At 39.7% G+C, this 21609-nt stretch overlaps 1 protein-coding gene across 2 annotated transcripts; it reads right to left on the bottom strand.

Moving 5' to 3' along the window:
• Nucleotides 1–336: 336 nt before the first annotated feature.
• Nucleotides 337–21198, bottom strand: derl2 (derlin 2). Of its 2 annotated transcripts, none has more exons than XM_047344426.1 (7): nt 21040–21198; nt 18113–18178; nt 8859–8932; nt 8578–8671; nt 4773–4968; nt 4554–4644; nt 337–764 (listed from the first exon to the last, which is right to left on the bottom strand). In XM_047344426.1, exons 1-7 carry the CDS (start codon nt 21130–21132, stop codon nt 659–661), a joined length of 720 nt encoding a protein of 239 aa, XP_047200382.1. In that variant the 5' UTR covers nt 21133–21198; the 3' UTR covers nt 337–658. The 2 variants fall into 2 exon arrangements, with proteins under 2 accessions (XP_047200382.1, XP_047200383.1); XM_047344427.1 differs by having other exon boundaries at nt 337–741.
• Between the last annotated feature and the right edge of the window lie 411 nt (nt 21199–21609).

Genomic DNA, 21609 nt, shown 5'->3' with positions numbered 1-21609 from the left:
CACGAGAATGGTGGCTCATTATCGCACCCCTACTTCCGTTGTAACGATGACACTGGTGACTATTTTCACTTAGACTTAAGTAAACCGGCTGAAGTGACTTTGCTTAACTTTACAAAGCCTGAAACCTGCTTATTGCTTCTTTTCACTTGAACTTTGGAGGATTTAGCTGCTGTCTCCTATTGAGACGATTAAGATTCAAACCCGCTCTTTGTCGCTTGGGGCTATATTCTACATTCACATTTGTGAGTCTGTTGTTATGTCGGGCAATCTTTTGTATGAATTAATTCATTGGTTTCATGCAATACCACTACAGTAAAATTAAATAAAATCAAAGCATTATTTGTTACACTCTTTTATTCTTTAAAAAGGTGAAATGAAAAACAATGCAATCTTAACTAATTCATTTTGATAAGACATAAAAAAATTTCTGAGACAAAAATCAGCTGAGCCCGAAGGCTCACTGCTCAAAGTTCCATATGAAGCTTGTGTTCTCTGTAATAGTCTTACAGCAATGATCTGGCATCAAGAGGGGTTTTGGCATTCTTCATCCAGAAATAAACTAACATGTCAAAAGCAAAGACCATGTTCCTCCCCTTCATCTCTCTGAGGGAATATTCTTGGAAGTGACCTGACAACCAATGATGATGTGGGGCCACACTTAACCTCCAAGGCGCTGTCCTTCACCCCAAGCAAACCCTCCTGGGCGCTCCTCAGGTAGGGGGTTGTAGTTTGCATCTTCCTCTGGAGTGTGAAACAACATCTTTCTGTTAAAGACACACAGAACAGGAGAATGACTGATTTCTATGTGTGATGATTCTTATGGCAAACACCTCATAATTAGGGCTGTGACAGTATGGATGTCAAATAAAGACTATCGTGATTTGGTGTTAGCATGCTAGCCATTTTTCTTTTTAAAGATAATCACATATTTTCACACAATTTCATGTCGCATCCCATTTCGGAAGTAGGGCGCACCTATCGAATAATCTAACGATAATTTTTTGAATTAATTAAACAATTATTTTTAATAACTCAATTAACTTAATAATGAATTTATAAAAAAACAAAACTATTTATATATAAAACTTTATATAATCATCTTCTCTTAAATACAAATAAATCTGCCAAAAAACTAACTATGCACTGCAAGTCCTTTTTCCACAGCAAAATAGCCCAGTCTGAACTTCTAATCTGCCTTTTAAAGTCCATTACAAAATCTCTCAAAAATAAAATTAGGAATATATCAATCTACATCAGTGGTCACCAACCTTTTCGAGCCCAAGATCACTTTTTAATTCCAAACGTAAGCCGAGATCTACCACCCTGATATCTTCCAAGAAACCCACTTAGGAGGGTCATACTTATTATTTTTTGCAATTTCTGTTAAAGGCTGAATGTACAAGAAATAAATATACACATAGAAAGGCAGTTTTGCAACTTTTTCTATTCAATGCACAATATTCAAATTAATATCAATTCATATTTACAATGCACAATATGTAGCTTCTCAGTTCCACATGTTCTGCAGAGGAGCTGCTACTGCAGCACAATGTTTTTACATATAGGCTTTGATTTGAATATGGCCACAAATATGATTATTGCCCTGTATGAAAGAAGTCCCTTGTACTCAAATAAATACCAGTACTACACAGTATGAAGCCACGCATCTTCCGCTCCTGCAAATATTTCACAATAAAAAAAAACTTTTAAACAAGGGAATGGATTCCATCAACAGAAACGCTGGAGTGCTTTTATTTTGAAAAGGCATACAGAAAGTGTTGCAACCACTTGTTTGTGACATAAATTCATCAGATAAACATTCAAACTCAGGTGAAAGATCATCTTCTCTGTTTATTCTGCTGTGAACCACAATGTTTATCTGTTTATGACACAAATGTATTTACAACACTTTCTGAACCCGTTTCAAAGTAAAAGCACCCCAGCGTTTCACCTTCTGAATCCACTCATTTGTTCCAACGGGGCTTTGATTGTTATCGACAGACCGAAAGATGCGCATCTTCATACCGTAGAGTCCTGGCCAGTGGTATATAAAGTACTTGAAGGCCATACTTGAGTAAAAGTACAGATATCTTACCTGAAAGTGACTCTGGTAAAAGTCAAGAAAATGACTTGAGTCAAAGTCTTAAAGTAACTCATATTAAATGTAATTAAGTATCACAAGTATCTGGTGTTGAAATGTACTTAAGTATCAAAAGTAAAAGTACAAGTACCAAAATTAAAGATGCAAAATGCTTTTTATAGTAGGCTTATACAGACACAAAACAACCCAAAATTGTTCTTTTCAGGATTTATTTCAACTGACTGAAAGATTATAACAAATATATATATATATACTGTATAATTTTACAAATTTTTAACCCCAGATGCTGAGGTTCAAATAGTAATGGACTAGTGCATCTGAACTTCTAGGGACAACAAAGAACCAACACAACAGAATAAACAAGTGCCTCTTGTGTCTGCCTAAGAACACTAATAGACCACAGTATAACCGCTAAAAAATTCTGTAAATATCACTAAACATGGACCTTTCACTTTCTAATCAGTAGCAGGAATGACACACAATGCCCCTTATGATAACTCAGCAAAAGGAAACAAGTTCTAGGCACACAAAATAGGATAGTTTTCCTCCTTTGTTAACAACCTGCACAGTGCTGGTACAGAGAAGAGAAAATCACTGGACACAGTCTAGTTTTGCTGGAGGCCAAATTTCAGACAGAATAATAAAGACTGAACTGAACCGAGCTCCTGCATGAGCACCTGGATAATTCTAAAGGGAATAAATGGATGGGGAATGTGCTCACGTTGATTAAGTCCCTGCCCTTTGTACACACATCGCTACTACCCATTGGATGGTTTAGTGAGGTCCTCGGATCGGCCCCGCCGGAGTTGGTCACGGCCCTGGCGGAGCGCCGAGAAGACGATCAAACTTGACTATCTAGAGGAAGTTAAACTCTTAAAAAAGTTTCTGAAGGTGAACCTGCGGAGGTATCATTACCGGTACAGCCTGCTCGACCCCGGTCGACCAAGGCAGCCCGACCAACCTCCGGACGCTTAGGGTCTCGCGCTGCCCCCCGACGGCAAACATGCCACCGGGCCTGCGCATCTCCCGAGGCAGGGGGCATGCGAGTGAGCGAGAGAGAGGTGCGCCGTGCGTAAAGGTGCACCAGTTTTGAGAATATAAGAAGTAGAAAGTACAGAAATTTGTGTTCAAATGTATCGAGTAAAAGTAAAAAGTCGTCAGGAAAATAAATACTCAAGTAAAGTACAGATATGTGAAAAATCTACTTAAGTACTGTAACAAAGTATTTGTACTTCGTTACTTCCCACCACTGGTCCTGACATTTACTTTAGTACATAAACCAACTTGTTCTTGAAGGAAATGCAGGAGATAAACCTGCAACTCCACCGCCAGTAGCGGACACACAGCGCGTGTGAAAAACAGATAACCGACACACAGCTGATCTGCGGCGCGACATCAGCCAGTGAGTCCAGAGAGTTATCGACAGTGAAGACTGTCGAGATCGACCGGTAGATCGCGATCGATAGGTTGGCGACCACTGATCTACATTAAGCTGTCCAACACCAAAATAAATGAAGCCAAAGTAAAATTCAAATATCTTTTTGGAGGAATATCAAAACACTGTGTAAATTCAAGTTAAGCAGTCTATAAAAGAATAATCTTGATGTAGCCTAGTAGTTGTATCAATGTCTGTATGAAGTCAAAAACTGACTGAAGTAAGTACAATTCAATAGTATTTCAACAATGTGTATTATTAATTTTCACACTGAATTGGAGGATAATAAAATAATAATAAAATACAACCAATTGTAACTTATGTAGATGCAAATTAGGTTTTCTTTCACTAAAGTGGTCCTGACAGAAATGTTGTATGTGGTTGTTAAAAGTTTAGACTTTAGACGGAACATTGTAATGTTTCATTAGTAAAAGTTGTGCTAATCGAAAGTTTTCCCTCAACAGCATGCTCGTGGCCATATCGCCATGAAACAGTCCAATCTGCACAATACTTTACAGCACAACTCCTTTGTGCTGCAAAATAGTGCAGTTGGCATGTGTCTTTCAGAGGGCCCATATGGCTATAGCAGGCTTGACTTGTCAATTGTCACCATGCAAGCTAATTTCAGATTAATTATTAAATTTCACTGTTTACTTAAAGTGATTGAGATTATGTTTTAACTCTATGTCTCGTGACACCTCCTGTCAACCCACAGACAAGACAGGACTGCCCATCCAGTGAGCATCATAACGGCACTCGTGCTGTAGTCGAGCACACAACTTGTGTTGCAAAGGCCAGGTGGATGTGCCTTGACTTCTCATGAATTAACACACTGTGTGTACAGAGTGGAAATTTCAATGGGGTAACCTTTTTGAGGAGTTAATTACGTTAATTTGCTATTACTGTGCAATTTCGGTGGCATTCAACATGTTTACGCAGGTAATTTACACAGTTTTCTGACTACAAGCATCTGTTTGTACAAAGTCAACTTTAATATCATAGCGTGTAGAGACTTACATGATAGATGGGGTCTTGAGCCACCTTCCACCACCTGGCTGGTTGGGGAAAACATCCTCTAGGAAGTAATAGACATGACCAACAGCAATACCTGAAGAAAGAAAAGAAAAATAAGACAAGCACCAGTCTTACTGGACACCACCAACCACATCAGTTACTCTTAGCTAATAATGACCATTTTAGGACTAACTTATGGCGGAAAATGACAGTGAAAGATACCTAAAAGGTCCACGATGATGGAGTTGCCGAGCAGAAGTGAGAATCCCATTAGGACCCAGGGCAGAAAGGGCGCCTGGAAATTCAACAGGCCAAAGAAATTCATGCGCACATTTGGATTTCGTCGACTCCAAATGTATACTAGCATGATAGTGAAAGCTTGGCCTAGGAACACAAGACTTACAAAAGTGCCAAATATCTGAAACTTTGTTAAAGAATATGGCAAATAAAAGAAATGTACTGACATTTATATCCTACAAATATATATTTCGCTTTCGCAGTTGTATCGACCGCTTTTCAGTGCAAGTCACCAACAGAGATTTAATGGCGTGTGATAAGAAAAAAAACTCTGCATAAAGCAGCACTGTCTGAATGTGTGCATGAATGGGGGACTGGAGCCTGGCCATTTAAGGCTTTAAAAACAAGCAGTAAAATCTTAAAAGCAATTCTATAACCCACATATAACCAGTGAAGGGCAGCAAGGATTGGTATAATGTGATTGCTTCTTTTTGTGCAAGTTAACAGCCTAGTTTTAGCCTAAATATCCTCCTCTGGAGCCGTGTTCCCGTTCGCATGCACAGGACGCACACAGGCTTTGTATGTGGGATTAAAGACTAAACCTTGGCAATGTTTCTTAAATTATAAAAACATGATAGAACAACCTTCTTAATGTGTGCTTCGAAGCACAGGTTTTAGTAAAAGACAACACCCAGATACCTGCCTGAGGACTTGGTAAATGGTGCTTGTTCACCAAGGTTAGTCTTAATTTCATTCATTCTGGAGGTGGGACCAAAGTTAATTATATATATATATATAATTATATTTGGAGAGGTTTAGTTGGAGAAAGTGGTTTGCTATGGGGTGAGGTACTTGTGGAGAGTTGCAAAGTTTGATTGATAATCAGGAATGATGGGAATATAGAGCTGTGTTTCATCAGCTTAGCAATGAAAATGGACACTATATTGGCAGATAATGTTGCAAAGGGGGAGCATATAGATAGAAAATAGAGTGTGACTAAGGATTGAACCCTGGGGAACACCATACCGCATGTTTGATGAGGATGAAACTGAGCCTGTCATAGTCACTGAGAAACTTTGGTCAGAAAGGTAGGACCTGAGCCAGTTTAAGGGCATGTGCGGGATTCCTGCCCACGTTTTCAGACCGTCAATGAGTATGTGGTGTTCTACAGTATCGAAAACAGCACTGCGGTCAAAAATAACTAGGATGGAGGATTTAACAGCATCTTCATTCAAAAGAAGGCCATTGCAGACTTTCAGAAGAGCGATTTCTGTACTGTGGAGGGACCGAAAACCAGATGGGAATGTTTGAAGTAGGTTATTGTTTGTCATGTATGCTACTAATTGCTTGTACACAGCTTGTTCAAGTATCTTGGTGTCTAATTAGAGCAGTAAATGCAGAAGTGTGCTTGGCCTGGGAGAGCTGCAACAAAAGAGAGAGATTAGTTGGGACCTTACATACCAATTCCACCATTCTTGCCTCACTCCTTTGTGACAACCATCTCAAACCACTTCAATGATTCCTGTGGGGCTGGCAGTGTATCTGCGGCCCTAAGAGAAGTTTTTCAAGAAGAATTCAAGGACATGCTAAAGCTAGGAATAATTGAAGGGTCCGTAAGTGCCTGGTGACTTTTAAGCATACTACTACTAATAATAGAAATAATAATATTAAAAACACATTTTATTTGAATACCCCTCACCCTCCCAAATATAAAAGAGAGCCTGTGTTAGCCTTCAGATGTCATAAAAACTCAAAAGATATTTAGTTTGTCCAGTCTGGACAATGTTCTGCGGCTCCAGACAAATTTTATTTGGGGGAAGAGGGGGCAAAAGGGCTCTTTTGATAGCAAAGCTTGCCTACCCCTGGCCTAGGGCTTCAGAAAAAGCATAACGGGAGGCGGTAGCTTTGAAAGGACGAGGGGCACAGTTGAAAAGGTGCTGCACATAGAAGATGTGGAACTTCTTCTACAACTACAGAGTGGGAAATTTTGGGGTGACAGAGAAAACTGAAATATAACAGCTTAAAAAGTAGTGGAATAAAGCCTCGGAAGAAAAGAAAGGGGGAATCAACATAGTTTAGAACATCGAAAGTCGGCAGACAACCTTGAGGAAAGCAGAATGCAGAAAAGGACAGCTTGTAAAAGAAAATAACACATGAGAACTCATTGGCATAGAGCTGGAGGAGTACTAATACTAAAAGAGGAGGAATCGTCAAACGTCAGCCAATTTTGTCCCATCAGTCTGTTCAATGTAGAAGGCAAGATCTTCTTTAGCATTACAGCACAAAGGTTGACAAGCTACCTAATGAAAATAAAAGTTACAAGCAAGTAAGTAAACAAGCAAGTGGATACAACAGTTCAAAAAGCTGGAATTCCAGGGTTCTGTGGCTGTTTAGAGCACACCAGCATGATCTGGCACCAAATCCAATCAGTGATAAGAGGGACCTCCATGTCATCTTTCTTGATCTTGCTAATGCATTTGGTTCAGTTCCTCATGGTGTCCTCTGGGCCGCCTCGACTTCTTCAAAGTACCAGAGCCCATCACAAACATGGTTAACTCCTATTTCCAAGACTTCCACCATATGGCAGCATCTTGAAATTTGCATCATGATTGGCTGCAATATCTCCTCACTAGCATTTACATTGACGTGATTATCAGAGCTTTAGAATGGGTAGTTGGTGGTGAGTGACAAAAGTTGGGGGTCCTTTTAACATCAATTAGGGCATAAATGGACAACATCACAAAACTGGATATTCACCATATTGTTCTATGTTTTAAAAGCAAAAGGATAAGATTAAAGAATGAGAAAGGGGCAGCTTTGGTTGTTTAAAGGTAGAAAACATGAGCCTAGACTCTAGAGGAAGGCTGATTTGCAGTGTGTGCAATGACAAGCACTCGAGCATTCTTCATATTCAGTTTAAAGAAAAGGAGAGCAAAACAAGTCAGCAACAGGGAGTGCCAGTGAGCAGTGCTGTCACAACTATGGAGTCATGTGGTCATACAGGGGCCAGAGAAGTGGATATCTATGTACTTTCAGTTGTGCCTGTACAGGGTGATAAAATGGTGCCAACATATGCATTCGTAGACCATGGAAGTAAAACTACTTTTTGGACAGAGAAATTGTTGGTGCAGTTGAACTTCAGGAATCAGGAAGGAAATATTATTTCTGACGATGGGAGAGAACTAAGTTGTGACCTTTATGCATTTAAAGGATTGGAAGTACGTAAGCTTGATAACCGATTTCTTCAACTCCCAGAAGACATCACACAAAAATCGATAACTGTGTCAAATAACAGGTGAGGAGTATGGAAATGGCCATACTTGGACATAATTCATTTCAAGGAATTTGACAAAGATGTGGATCTATTGATTTGTTTACTTTTTGCTTTTTTTCATTTTAGCGTCTGTCGCGTGTTAGAATCCCCAGCTATGTTCTCAAATAATTATTAATTCTACACTAATAACCAACACTTAAAATGTAGGAGTGAGAACCAGGTAGTTACTGTATAATAATGGAAAGAAACTGAAATTATTTAGGAGATTCTTGATTGATTTACAAAATATTATAGTGTGTAAGATTAACATTATAGCAATCTTTTTTGTATATATTCTGATGATCAATAATATCAGGATGTTGTGACACCCCTATTTCCACCATAAGTGCAATGTTTTTGGGTAACATTCCTAATAACTACCACCTTAGTGCCTGTAACTAATTCATTTGTGTACCCCAAAGCAATTATTTACAGGCCATGTAGCTGTTCTTTTTATGACACTAAGCAGAAGGATACAGTCATCAGAAAACCGCCAAAGAGGAACATGAAGACGAAGTCAGCTGTTCTTCCCCTGAAAGAACCCTCCTCTAACATACGGCAGTATCTGTAACTGAAAGCAAATGGTTAAGGAAATCAACAAACTGGTTTGTGGTTCTAGTTTGAAATATTGTGAATCTTACAACTGCTGTCGAGACATGATTTAAGTTTCAACATCTTATGTGGGAATAAACAAGTGGTAGAAGAAAATATGCAAACTAACTTCACATACTAAATGAAGTGAAACTTGAGAAGGATACAGAAAGATCATATTGAACAGGAAATTGAAGCCAACTGGACCAAAAAACAGGAAGTTGGTTATTATTCGCCATACCTAGAAAATGAGAGAGAAAGAAGAGTCAGCTGTACGTAATTGAAACAAAAAACCAAAGGCTTGGGTTTCCCAGATTCAAAATAGTTAAAAATGCATTTTAATAAGAACTACAAGCTTTATTTAACTGTAAAAACTTCTAAAGTTGGCCATTATACTGAAATGAGTTCATAGGAATGACAAGTTCAGACGCAGGACAATATGCATCAAAAACCTGATTTGTTGTATGAATATCAAAACAATCCAGTGATTGATGACATGATGAATGTCTAAGATAAAGGTACTATGTTTTAGGTGTTCTGCATCATTGATCCTCTGGTGTGGCTGATTGCCAACTGCACATACACTTCAATTATTTTAGATTAGCAAGTTTGCTTTAACACTAAATTATGGCATTAAACTATTAAATATAAGGTCTCTCATCTAAATTTATATTAATTAATTATCTGATAACTGATAATCACAATGATTTATTTAATAACTGAAACCTGGTTGCACCAAGAACACATCACATTTTTTCACACCAACTTATGAATGAACCCTCAAGGCCTCAACCTAAACTTAGTGATAACTAAATTGAAAGCCTTATTCTTAAGTTCTGCATAGAACAGAGTCATAGTTTGCGATTTCAACATTCATGTAGATGTTGCCATCGACGGCCTTAGTTCTTCCTCACTAAACCCCAAAATATTACTAATGACTTCAGTAATTATTAGATTTTGTAAAGTAGCTAAAATAAAGAAATAATAGGCCAGTATGGGTAAAAAAATATTGTATGCATTAAAAATTAAAAGTATAAGTAAGGTAGAAAACGTGTTATTAAATTGTAAAGTAAACCACCAAGTGATGAATGCCTGGATTGGAATTTCCTTAAACTAGTTGCCGATTCAAATAAACCAGCTGTCATATTACAAACCGAAGTTTGATTTAAAAATTATGTCCAGAAGAATGGAAAACTGCTAAAATATGTAAAGCGTCCTTGTGTCCCTTGAAAGGCGCTTTAAAAATTAAATTTATTATGGTTATTATAATTAAAAAAAATTATAAAAATGGGACATTAACATTTTCTAGATTTGTGGTCGCCAACCCATTGATCGCGATCTACCGGTCAATCTCAACAGTCTTCACTGTCGATAACTCTCTGGACTCACTTGCTGCAGTTGCACCGCAGATCAGCTGTGTGTCGGTTGTCTGTTGTTCACACGCACTGTGTCCCCGCTACTGGCAGCGAAGCTTCTGGTATATCTACTGTATTTCCCACAATACGAGTTTGATTATGTACTAAACTAAACACTAGGACTCTACGGTATGAAGCAGTGTATCTTCCGGTCTGTCGATAACAATCAAAGCCCAACAAATTAATGATTTCAGAAAGTGAAACGCTGGAGTGCTTTTACTTTGAAACGGGTTCAGGAAGTGTTGTAAATACATTTGTGACAGACAGATAAACATTGTGGTTCACAGCAAAATAAATTATCCTTCAACTGGGTTTTAATGTTTATCTGATGAATTTATGTCACAAACATAAATGGTTGCAACACTTTCTGTAGGCGTTTCAAAATAAAAATAGTAGACAGTTATAATTTAATTTACTAATGCATTGACCAAATGTATTAAATAACTATGAAATTGACGCCCTTTCATCCTCACCTCATCTTTATAAAGAATGGCTGAATTCATATTTATGTTTCTGGATAAAGGGGGCATCGCTTCTTCTGCAACAATGAAGTTAAAACACTGTGTTGTGTCATAATCTGCGGGAGGAACTCTTCTGTCTACATGAGTGTGTTCGTGTGTGTGTGCGTGTATGTGTTGATAATCACATGTATTCAGTTATTAATCGTTGATGTCGGATCCTGTCTCTGGGTCATTCCGCTCACTTTAACCCTGATGTCCTGACTGAGCACGTCACGTTATGTGTCGTTTTGTGTAAACAAACAAACACAAAGTAAACGTCAGTCCTGTACGTGTCCTAATAACTTGTGATCAGTGATGCACCGGTCAGAGGAGCAGTGAGGAGGAAGCAGACTCCGACAGAGTCTCTGACAGAGACAGGACCTTTAATGTGAGTCTGATCCTGAAGCAGTGGTGGTTATAATTATTTAGCGGAGTCCACGTCGCGATGCATCTAAGAGAAATGTCCACAGCTCTAGTGCTCAGCTCTGGTTAGGACACAGCATTCAGCGCCTCAGTTATTGCAGCCCAGGTTACATTTGTTAAACATCGCCACTCCGGGGGACACACTACAGAAAAGTGTTCCTTTTGTGTCTTCCACCTACGACGCCTTCAATTTCTGCTTTTGTGAAATTGTTCAGTTTTTTACCTTTTGGGCCATCTCTCATAACTTCAACTGTTCAGCACACCATCTCTTCATGACAAACGGATGTCCTTATATGGAGAAATAGAGGCGTGGCAGTATGCTAATTGCAGCGAGCAGATACGCTTCTGTCCATTTAAAATGATTCTGATTCACAAACATACGCATGGTGGTGAAAACAAAATCGGCTGGTGCGCACGTGTCATGAATCTGGCGGGGATTTTGCGCATGCACTTATTTTCTAGGGAGAGTAAGAACATTTCTGCGCACATGTTTGTAAATGAGCCCCATTGTGCTGCAATTGCAGCTCCTCTGCAGAACATATTGTTGAACTGAGAAGCTAAATATTGTGCATTGAGCAGAGGCTGTAAATATGAATTGATATTAATGTGAATATTGTGCATTGAACAGATAAAGTTGCATAACTGCCTTTCTTTGTGTATATTTATGCTCATACATTCAGCCTTTAACAGAAATTGCAAAAATAATAAATATGACCCTCCTAAATGTTTTTTTGGGAAGATATCAGGTCGGTGGATCTCGGCTTAAGTTTGAAGTTAAAAATTATCTTGGGCTCGAAAAAGGTTGGTGACGACTGCTCTAGTGGCCGGCTGTTGCTGAGGGGTAGAGCGGTCGTCCTCCAACCTGATGGTCGGCAGATCGATCCCCAGTCTTCCCCATCTGCATGCCGAAGTATCCTTGGGCAAGATGCTGAACCCCGAATTGCCCCTCATAGAACAAAAAGTGCTGCTAATAAATGCACTGTATGAATGTGTGTGTGTGAATGGGTGAATGTAAAACTGTAATGTAAAGTGCTTTAAATGGTCATCAAGACTAGAAAAGCGCTATTTATATACACAATACCATTTACCATTTAGATCAAATAGCCATCCTAAATGTTTGTTACCTGTTTTCAGTAAATTCATGGGAAAAAATTTAGTGTGAACAGACTCAATGCTATTTATCTATAAATAATTTAACCACTGATTTTCAACATGAATACAAAGAATGGCATCCAACAGCTACTACTCTAACCCAAGTGACAGATGATTGGCTGAGAGATTGAAGAAGCTAGTCTGTGCTGTATTACTGAATTTTACAGGAGCATTTGATTATAATGATCATGATATATTACTGAATGAACTAGAATGTTATGGCTTTGCTAAGTCTGCATAATAGTTATTTGATGAATAGGACACAGAACAGTTTTTTTTTTTTTTTAAATTGGGGTTTCTCAAAAGTTCAAATGGTAATAAGCAGGGTCACCAGTTGAAGCTGTCTATTTTCACAAACCAATTACCGCTTTTTAAAAATAAAACCAATATTTCTATGGGTGCAGGTCATTGAAACATTAATTAGCCTATGCATTAAATGCAGTTTGGAATTTTTTTGTAGCTATCAGTGGTAAAATGCATAAGGAATACAAATTTTGTTTTTAATTTTTCTAAGACAATCTTATCCATTTGGTTCAAACCACAATGGATAAGATAAAAACAGAACAGAAATATCACTGTTACAAAGAATCTGGATTTTGTATAACAATCTTTCATTTAGTTTGAATAGACTTGACTATGCCACCAGACTAGCTATAGGAGGAAATTTATACCACCAAATTAAGATTAAGATTCCTTTATTGTTTACAACAAATGGTGAATTAAAGAGCTATACACGAATGGAACTTACTCCCTACAAATATCACAAAACTGTAAAATTTGATTTTCTTGGGGAATTTGAACAACATTTTATGAGTCATCTTTCTGTGTTTATGATGTGCAGATTCTACATACCACTTTTCTAATGGGGTTGTGGTATCTTAAGTTAATTGATACAGATATAAAGCCCGAGCAACAAGAATAATTGAAAGAGGAGAAGTGGCCGAGGGGGCACACTGTCAAACAGCCATTCATGAAAAAACGCAGCTGAGCCAAATTGAAAAGTTGACATATCTCAAGGGTCCAGCTGCCAGAGCCATGAAAGGGCTAAAACTAACAGAGAGCAACAATTAACAGAGACCCCAAACAGCTCCAATGCCTTGGCAAGAGTGCGCACAGCCCGGCCCCCACGCCACCAAGCGCCAGGGCAGACACCCTGGGAGCCATGAACACCTCCATTGCCCGAGGCAGAGCGCACGGACCCAGGGACCAAGGAAAGCTCCACTGCCTGAGCCAGAGGGCACAGAGCCTGGCCACGGCACCACAAAGCCCAGCCACGGCGCCATAAAGCCCGGCCAGGGCGCTACAAAGCCCGGCCACGGTGCCACAAAGCCCAGAGCAGGATTAACTTTCTGCTTAAAGCAAACAATGCCGTCCTTCCCTCACCCAAAACAACAACAGTGGCTGAACGAAGATCCATCCTGCCCACTATGCTCAAGTCCACTTACCCTAAAACACATCCTTACTGGTTGTAAAATAATCTCTCCCTGGTATAGGTAGGTTCCATTGCAACATCCACCATCCGGTTGCTCAGAGATCTGGGAATCCATGAAAGAAACATTACTGACTACAGAGCACTGCAGCCAACAGCTCTGGATCAGGAGGAAAGATCCAAGTGGCCCCAAGATGCTAGAGATATGCACCCAGGTCTGATCAACCTGTGGTGGGCCTGCCTTAGAAGAGGGTGTCTTGTGATTAAAAGGCTGATACACCTGATGATGCTAAGGTATAAAACTGAAGATATGTCCCCAACACCAGGTGTTGGTCACTGACATCCTCTAACATCATGTTGACCTGGTCACCATGTCGCCTCACACCACAAACAGAATCTGTTGTGAGTGATGCAATGCGCATGCGCTGGCGTGTACAGACTACCCGCCAACAGCTCTCTTGAATTTATTTTACTTTCTTAAACTTTTAGCCTCTATTTATTCAATTTTAGACACATTTTTAACCTACACATCTGAATTATTAGGTGTTTTTTAAAATAATAACCTTGACTGGATTCTTGCCAACTTACCTTGTCTAAGTTGAAAAACAATGTCTCTCGTCTGGAGGATGAAGTCAAACTGATGAATAAAATGATCCTGGACTTCTCAACTGCTGCTAGTGCCCAGGCCAAACAACTTTATTCCTGGCACGCAAGGGATTTGACCAGCTCGCTCCGCTCCCACGACTGCTCAGCTATAGTATAGGTAGACAACGACAGCACCATTCCATGGTCCTGCTCCATCACCACTGAAGCGCTGGGGGCTGCTCAGGCTACTGATCCCTGGATCGTCTTGGGAGCTAAACCCAAGGCCTCAGCCAGCTCTACTCCGCGTGCTGAGCTGATTGAAGGTTGGTCGTGGTAGGCAGGGGTAAACACAGCAGCAGGTGGGTTTGCAGCCCCAAACATCATCAGGAAACCAATCAATCAATCAATTTTTATTTGTATAGCCCATATTCACAAATCACAATTTGTCTCATAGGGCTTTAACAAGGTGTGACATCCTCTGCCCTTAACCCTCAACAAGAGTAAGGCAAAAATACTAAAAAAAACTTTTAACAGGGTAAAAAGAAGGTAGAAACCTCAGAGAGAGCCACATGTGAGGGATCCCTCTCCCAGGACAGACAGAAGTGCAATAGATGTCAATCATTTTCAATCATGAATACTGACGTCTGTAAAAAAAACTAGAGAAGAATCAATCAGGAAAGATAAGGAGACAGCAATATATACACTGCAAAAATTAAGGTAGCACTTAATTGTCACAGTATAACACAAAGTCAGTTAAACATCAGGGATATCAATCTGTCCATTTCACAAGCCCAAGTGATTGTGAATCAATTTAACCTGCTCGGGTGCAAATGAAAGTGACAATAGGTGCTATGGTGACGCAAAGGCAAGACAACCCCTAAAAGGGGAATGGTTTTGCATGTGGTGGCCACAGACCATTGCTCTTTGCTTGAGCTCTAGTTAATGCTGCTTTCTCTGGAGCTTGTTAACACTCTGACATGTGCTGCAACCTCTCCAGCTGACTTTTTAGGTTACCCTTCATCGGCCATTTGATGTGGAATCCTCCTTCAGATCTTAAGGAGTGCCTCCTCTTTTGCTGATGTCTGCAATGTTTAGCTCTCCAGGGATGCACCACCAGTCTAAAACTGGCCCCGCCTTCTGGATTTCACCAACTCGGTTAGCAAAGAAAGTCTGGTACACATAGCTGACTCTTTGAATGGCTTCCAGGACTGTTTGACGTTCAAATAGATGGAAGCATCACTCTGCATCTTCATTACACCATCCTTTTCGACATACTTCCTGAGCCTTACTGCGCCATAGATTTCAGCCTTGACTGCATCTCCTTTCTGATATATATATATATATAAAAATTAAGAGACCACTTCAAAATGATCAGTTTCTCTGGTTTTGCTATTTATTGGTATGTGTTTGAGTAAAATGAAATTTTTTGTTTTATTCTATAAACTACTGACAACATTTCTCCCAAATTTCAACTAAAAATATTGTCATTTAGAGCATTTATTTGCAGAAAATGACATCTGGTCAAAATAACAAAAAAGATGCAGTGTTTTTAGATCTCGAATAATGCAAAGAAAACAAGTTCATATTCATTTTTAAACAACACAATACTAATGTTTTAACTTAGGAAGAGTTTAGAAATCAATATTTAGTGGAATAACCTTGATTTACAATCACAGCTTTCATGCGTCTTGGCATGCTCTCCACCAGTCTTTCACATTGCTGTTGGGTGACTTTATGCCACTCCTGACGCAAAAATTCAAGCAGCTCGGCTTTGTTTGATGGCTTGTGACCATCCATCTTCCTCTTGATCACATTCCAGAGGTTTTCAATGGGATTCAGGTCTGGAGATTGGGCTGGCCATGACAGGGTCCTGATCTGGTGGTCCTTCATCCACACCTTCACTGACCTGGCTGTGTGGCATGGAGCATTGTCCTGCTGGAAAAAACACTCCTCAGAGTTGGGGAACATTGTCAGAGCAACTTTGTACTTGGCTTGATTCATGCGTCCTTCACAAAGACAACACTGCCCAATTCCAGCCTTGCTGAAGCACCCCCCAGATCATCCCCGATCCTCCACCAAATTTCACAGTAGGTGCGAGACACTGTGGCTTGTAGGCCTTCTCCAGGTGTTGGGCAAAGCTGAAAACTGGACTCATCAGAGAAGATGACCTTACTCCAGTCCTCTATGGTCCAATCCTTATGGTCTTTTGCAAACCTCAGCCTGGCTCTTCTTTGCTTCTCATTGATGAAGGGCTCTTTTCTAGCTTTGCACGACTTCAGCCCTGCCCCTAGGAGCCTGTTTCTAACCATCCTTGCTGTGCACTTCACCCCAGCTGCCGTTTGCCATTCTTTTTGGAGGTCACTTGATGTCATCCTACGGTTGTTGAGTGACATTCGAATGAGTTGGCGGTCATCCCGGTGAGTGGAGAGTCGTTTTCGTCCTCTGCCGGTCTGTAGCTTTGTTGTCCCTAATGTCTGCTGCTTGACCTTGTTCTTATGAACCGCCGTCTTTGAAATTTTAAGGATGGAAGCAACCTGACACTCACTGTATCCCTCTGCCAGTAAAACCAGAATTGAACCCTTCTTTTCCTCACTCAAAACTTTTCTTTTTAACTCTTTTGGCATGGTCAATAGTCACTTTTTTTAATTCCAATTACTTTTGAGGTACTACTAGCACTGTTTCTGCTATCCAGCTGGTCCTATTGCAAGAGGATAATGATGACCACAGCACTGGTTTTTATACTTTTCTTCATTGAATAAGATTTGGTTCAGGTCATCCCCTAATCAGTACCTCATTAAGTAGAATCAGGTCTGCCTGTATTGGAATTCAACAGACACCGGAATGGAATGGTTGCCATACACGTAGAGATGCTGATTTAAGAAAAATTTGGAGTGGTCTCTTAATTTTTTCCAGAGCTGTATATATATATATATATAGTGCTTTTCTAGTCTTGATGACCATTCAAAACACTTTACAGTACATTCATAGCGTGCATCTATGGGCAGTACATTTTCTAAAAGGAGCCATTCAGGGTTCAGTATCTTGCTTCGGCATGCTTCAGGGAAGACTGGGATCAAACCGCCGACCTAACTTGTGCCTGGACTCTTCATGCTAATTTTTTGGACATACGTTTTCCTGTAATGTTTTGACATGTATTCCCCTACATGAGCCCCAGTGGTTTGAGGGACACCAGTCGCACTCCTGCCACCTCTCTTTCATAATCTAAGAATTGCCATGAAAAGACTTGAAGGTCTAAAAAGAATACTGAAAACTGATGTGAAGGTGTTCAAGAGATAAAATGATGTGATAGAGGACTATCCTCAAGAAGGAATATGTAAAAAGTATCCCAGATATTAAAACCACAGCAGGAACTGGGAACAGCAATGTCAAGTAGTAGTTACCATGTGATACTGTCATTAGGGAGGACAAAGCAAAAACTAAGTTGAGTTTTATTCTATGCTTCTTCACACAAGAACAGCTGTGCAAGACTCAATATCTTAAAAATATCTTAGTGATATTCAGACTGCATCCAATTGCATTCATGGTAGACATTACAAACTTTCCCACAAATATCCATTGATGACAGGGACAGAGATGCCCTGGAATTCCTGTGATTCATGGGACAGTCTGTAAATCTTAAAATCCAGGAACATTTTTTTTTACATGTGTACATTTTAGTCAGTTGAACAGTTGAACAGTTGAACAATTGAACTTTTCTTTTCTTATTCATAGGATGAGACTGGAGAAAGGCCAAGAGGTTGCTATCTATGGCATAATGGTATATCTTAGAGAAAAGAGAGAAACTCTTCAGTTGGTAGGCAAATTAGACACCTAAAGGACATGCATAACTTAAGAGACATACTATCCTTTATGTCACTGCAATCAGTCAAGGGAGATTTCTGTGGGAGATTACTCACTTGGTAATTCCTTAGAATCAAATCTGGATTGAAGTAAAGCTGAAATGGTGTGATGAGCTCTAGTTGCTGTGAGAAAAGACAAAAAAAGACAGTATTAACAATGCAGATATTATATATAAAGATGTTGACCTATCTTTGACAAACATTAACATACACATGCTGTATCTGACAGATAAAAGAAGAAGAAATCTCCAAAAGCAGTGACCCTCCCCATTAGGGGTGACCTCTATGGCTTAAAATAAATATATTTTTCACTTTTTGGGAGGTGGCGGTATTATATCACTGTATTAGTTTCTTAGTTTTCAACTCTTGGGAAGAGAGGCCAGAACTGATATTTTTCCCCATCTCATACTAGTCTTGTTGTTTATGGGATGGTAGCGATAGTTGATGGTTGAGTGATAATGTGGTTTTTGGGATGTTCATCATTGGCACTGGTTGCCGGCATGCTGGTTTTGGCTTGGGGGCAGGTTGCCTCATCATATTCATGAACACGTTTTTTAAGTGAAGGAATAGGTTGCTTGTGTTTCCACTTTTAGCTATCACGACAAGGCAACAAGACTTGTATAATATAGTGTTGATACTAGACCCGAACCCATTGAGACTTAAGCTGGATTCTAAAATAATACTCATGTTCAGGTCTTGTTCTGTTGCCTTGGCTATTTACTTCTTGATTTATTTTATTCTGCACATGTCTGTAATCAGGGAAGACAAGCAACAAACATGTGTGTCAGGAGCAGGGTAACACAAACTCAGTGCAGCTTACATTAATTGCATCAGCCTTTTCTTTCCGGCTTGGAAGGGCTCAGAAAGAAATAATGCAACCTGGGTCGTATTCTATTGCATAATACTGTAGTTTGCTCTGTGTGGGAAGATTTTAAATCCGAGCCAACAAAAATGCCCCTTTTGGGGAAAAAGTTTCATCTCCTGTGGCTACCTTAGAGAACCATCTGGTTTCGACACTCCACTCATTTCTTACAGCCTGTACAAGGAGTTTTTAAACTGGTTTCTCTACATCCTGTAGGACTATAGACATGACCAAAGCTTACATACTCTACAGGACATTCCAGGCCTGGCTTCGGGCCACACTGAGCCAGGATGTGCAAACCCAATACTATGACCTGCGTGCGGGTTGACCTCTACCCGATCTCTATACCATAAAACCTCAATTTTGGTCAGGAAACCAAAACAAGGGATGCGGTTCTTCCAAACGAACTGGTTTTAACTTGACAAAATAGATATGAGTGGCACTGCGGATAATTCAATCAAATTGTATTTGTATAGCCCATATTCATAAATCACAATTAGTATCATAGGGCTTTAACAAGGTGTGACATCCTCTGCCCTTAACCCTCAACAAGAGGAAGGAAAAACTACCAAAAAAAAAACTTTTAACAGGGTAAAAAGAACGTAGAAACCTCAGAGAGAGCCACATGTGAGGGACCTTCCTGTAAATGAAACGTCACATTTGTCAGTCTGTGAATGCATTAATGAATTATGACAGATCACCACCTCAGACTGTCACCCAGACAATATCAGGACGATCTGATGTAGAATTTCTAAGTAAAAGCCCTTGGAAAATATCATATTTTTATTGTTTTGGTTGTGGCAACAGAGATGGACATTCTTATGGCAGAGGGCAGTGAGTTACTACGCCGCTTACTTGTTTAATAGACCGGTAATTGTTACATCAATAAATAGGGTTAGCCTACAAAATTTGATGTCTGGTGCTTTGTGTGAAAAGAGTGGCCTGGAGAGGAGTCAAATTCCCAGCCTGAATTATTCTCGCAGTCTGACCCCTGCACTCATCTGACAGAAGAGAAAAAGGAAATGCATCAACTTCACATTGGTCAACAATGAAGACGTAAGGGCTCCCAATTTGCCTTGTTGCACATGTGCGTCATGCTGACAACACACTCAACACAGTTAGACAAATCATCTGAGATGAATAGCAATAACTTTAAAAAAAAAAACAATGATCAATATCAAATCCAAACAGTTTACTAGTGACGGTTTGGGCGGTTTCCATTCTCATATGACTGAACCCTGCTCAGCAACAGGAACATTGACTATGCCTTCCGACTTTAACAAGAAGTGAGTGGAGGGTAAAGGGAAGCTTAAAACATCCAATAAAAGCTTGTTCACTTACTTTTCCTTACAAAAACACAACATGAGCTTCCACCTCGTTGACGTGAGGGATGTTTTCACATGACTTGTGACGTGTTTGGTGTGTGCATTTTAATGATCACTAGGGTAAAAGAACTTGAGCAGGCCGTGTGTTTGTATTCTTCATTATACCCGGGGTCTCCTATAAAACATTCATTCACACTTCATTTTTTAAGCCTGCTGTTAAGTATGCAACGTCTTTCTGTGTTCCACCTATCACCACATAACACGGGCATTTCCTTAAACAACGCCAGGTGTTAACTGACAGAGTGAAAAAAGTTTTTTTAAAGCGCACGGAGGATTTAGAGCAGCTCGGTGGCGTCATGACGTCGCTGTCGGCTGAGGCATTATAATTACTTAGTCACCTCGTTTCGAATCACGTAGATATACTATTATGCCCTCATTATTCAAATTGTTGTCTAAAGGTGACATTGATACTGACCGAAATTTTTAATTGACTAGTCATTTTAACGTTTTTTTAGTGATACCTTAAATATATCACTGCACTTCTGACACACAGGTGCATTGTGAAAATGGCGAATCTGCAACCGACAACATCTGGAACATAGAGGGTGGAATATAACATATTACTAGATAATATATTCACCAGTTAAACTGGAACACCGGTTCAGACACGTATCCTACTCATAGCTGCTAAAGCTACACAATCAGGCTAGCAGCAAAGTAACGACGTTATGTTAGGTATCTTAAGCGAAATCAAGATATACCTTTGTCAAGACGAGGGGGAAATGAATTAACCTTACCACTGCGGCAGTTGTGAGGACACATGCGGTGGTATATGCCCTGGTGACAACAGGAATCTGCAAATACTCCTGCTGTAGTGTCTGGTAAGCCATTTTGAATTTGCTGAAAGCTTCCGGCACTTTGTTGATACGTCATCTCTTCTTCTTCTTCTTCTTCTTCTTCTACTACTACTTCTACTATTACTACCTCTTCTTCTTTGTTCGTTTTTTTGGCGGGTGGCAACCAACGTTAAGTTGCATTACCTCAACCTATTGTGTTGGAGTGTAAGTGTTAGTTAGAGTTATACAGGTCCTATTTCAATTGCAATTGCAACCATCTCTACTGTGTAAACTGATAAATTATCTGAGGTTTTTCACTGAAACTTTCAAGTCTGGAATACTGAAACCAAAACCTGTTCTTCCTGTAATATGATCTTTGGAATCATCTGTATGTACTGGTATACATTTTCCATATGCTGTTTGCAATCAGTCAGAACTGCAATATTGCCACAACCTTTATGTCCTTGCATTTTTTCCAGAATAAAGAAATCAGTAGACAGTGAGGGAACAACCAGGGTGGTGTTAATGACA

Source organism: Hippoglossus stenolepis, chromosome 18 (assembly GCF_022539355.2).
Source record: "Hippoglossus stenolepis isolate QCI-W04-F060 chromosome 18, HSTE1.2, whole genome shotgun sequence".
NCBI classification, from domain to species: domain Eukaryota; kingdom Metazoa; phylum Chordata; class Actinopteri; order Pleuronectiformes; family Pleuronectidae; genus Hippoglossus; species Hippoglossus stenolepis.
The sequence above is the reverse complement of the archived record's forward strand: the minus strand, read 5'-3'. Positions and strand labels throughout refer to the sequence as shown.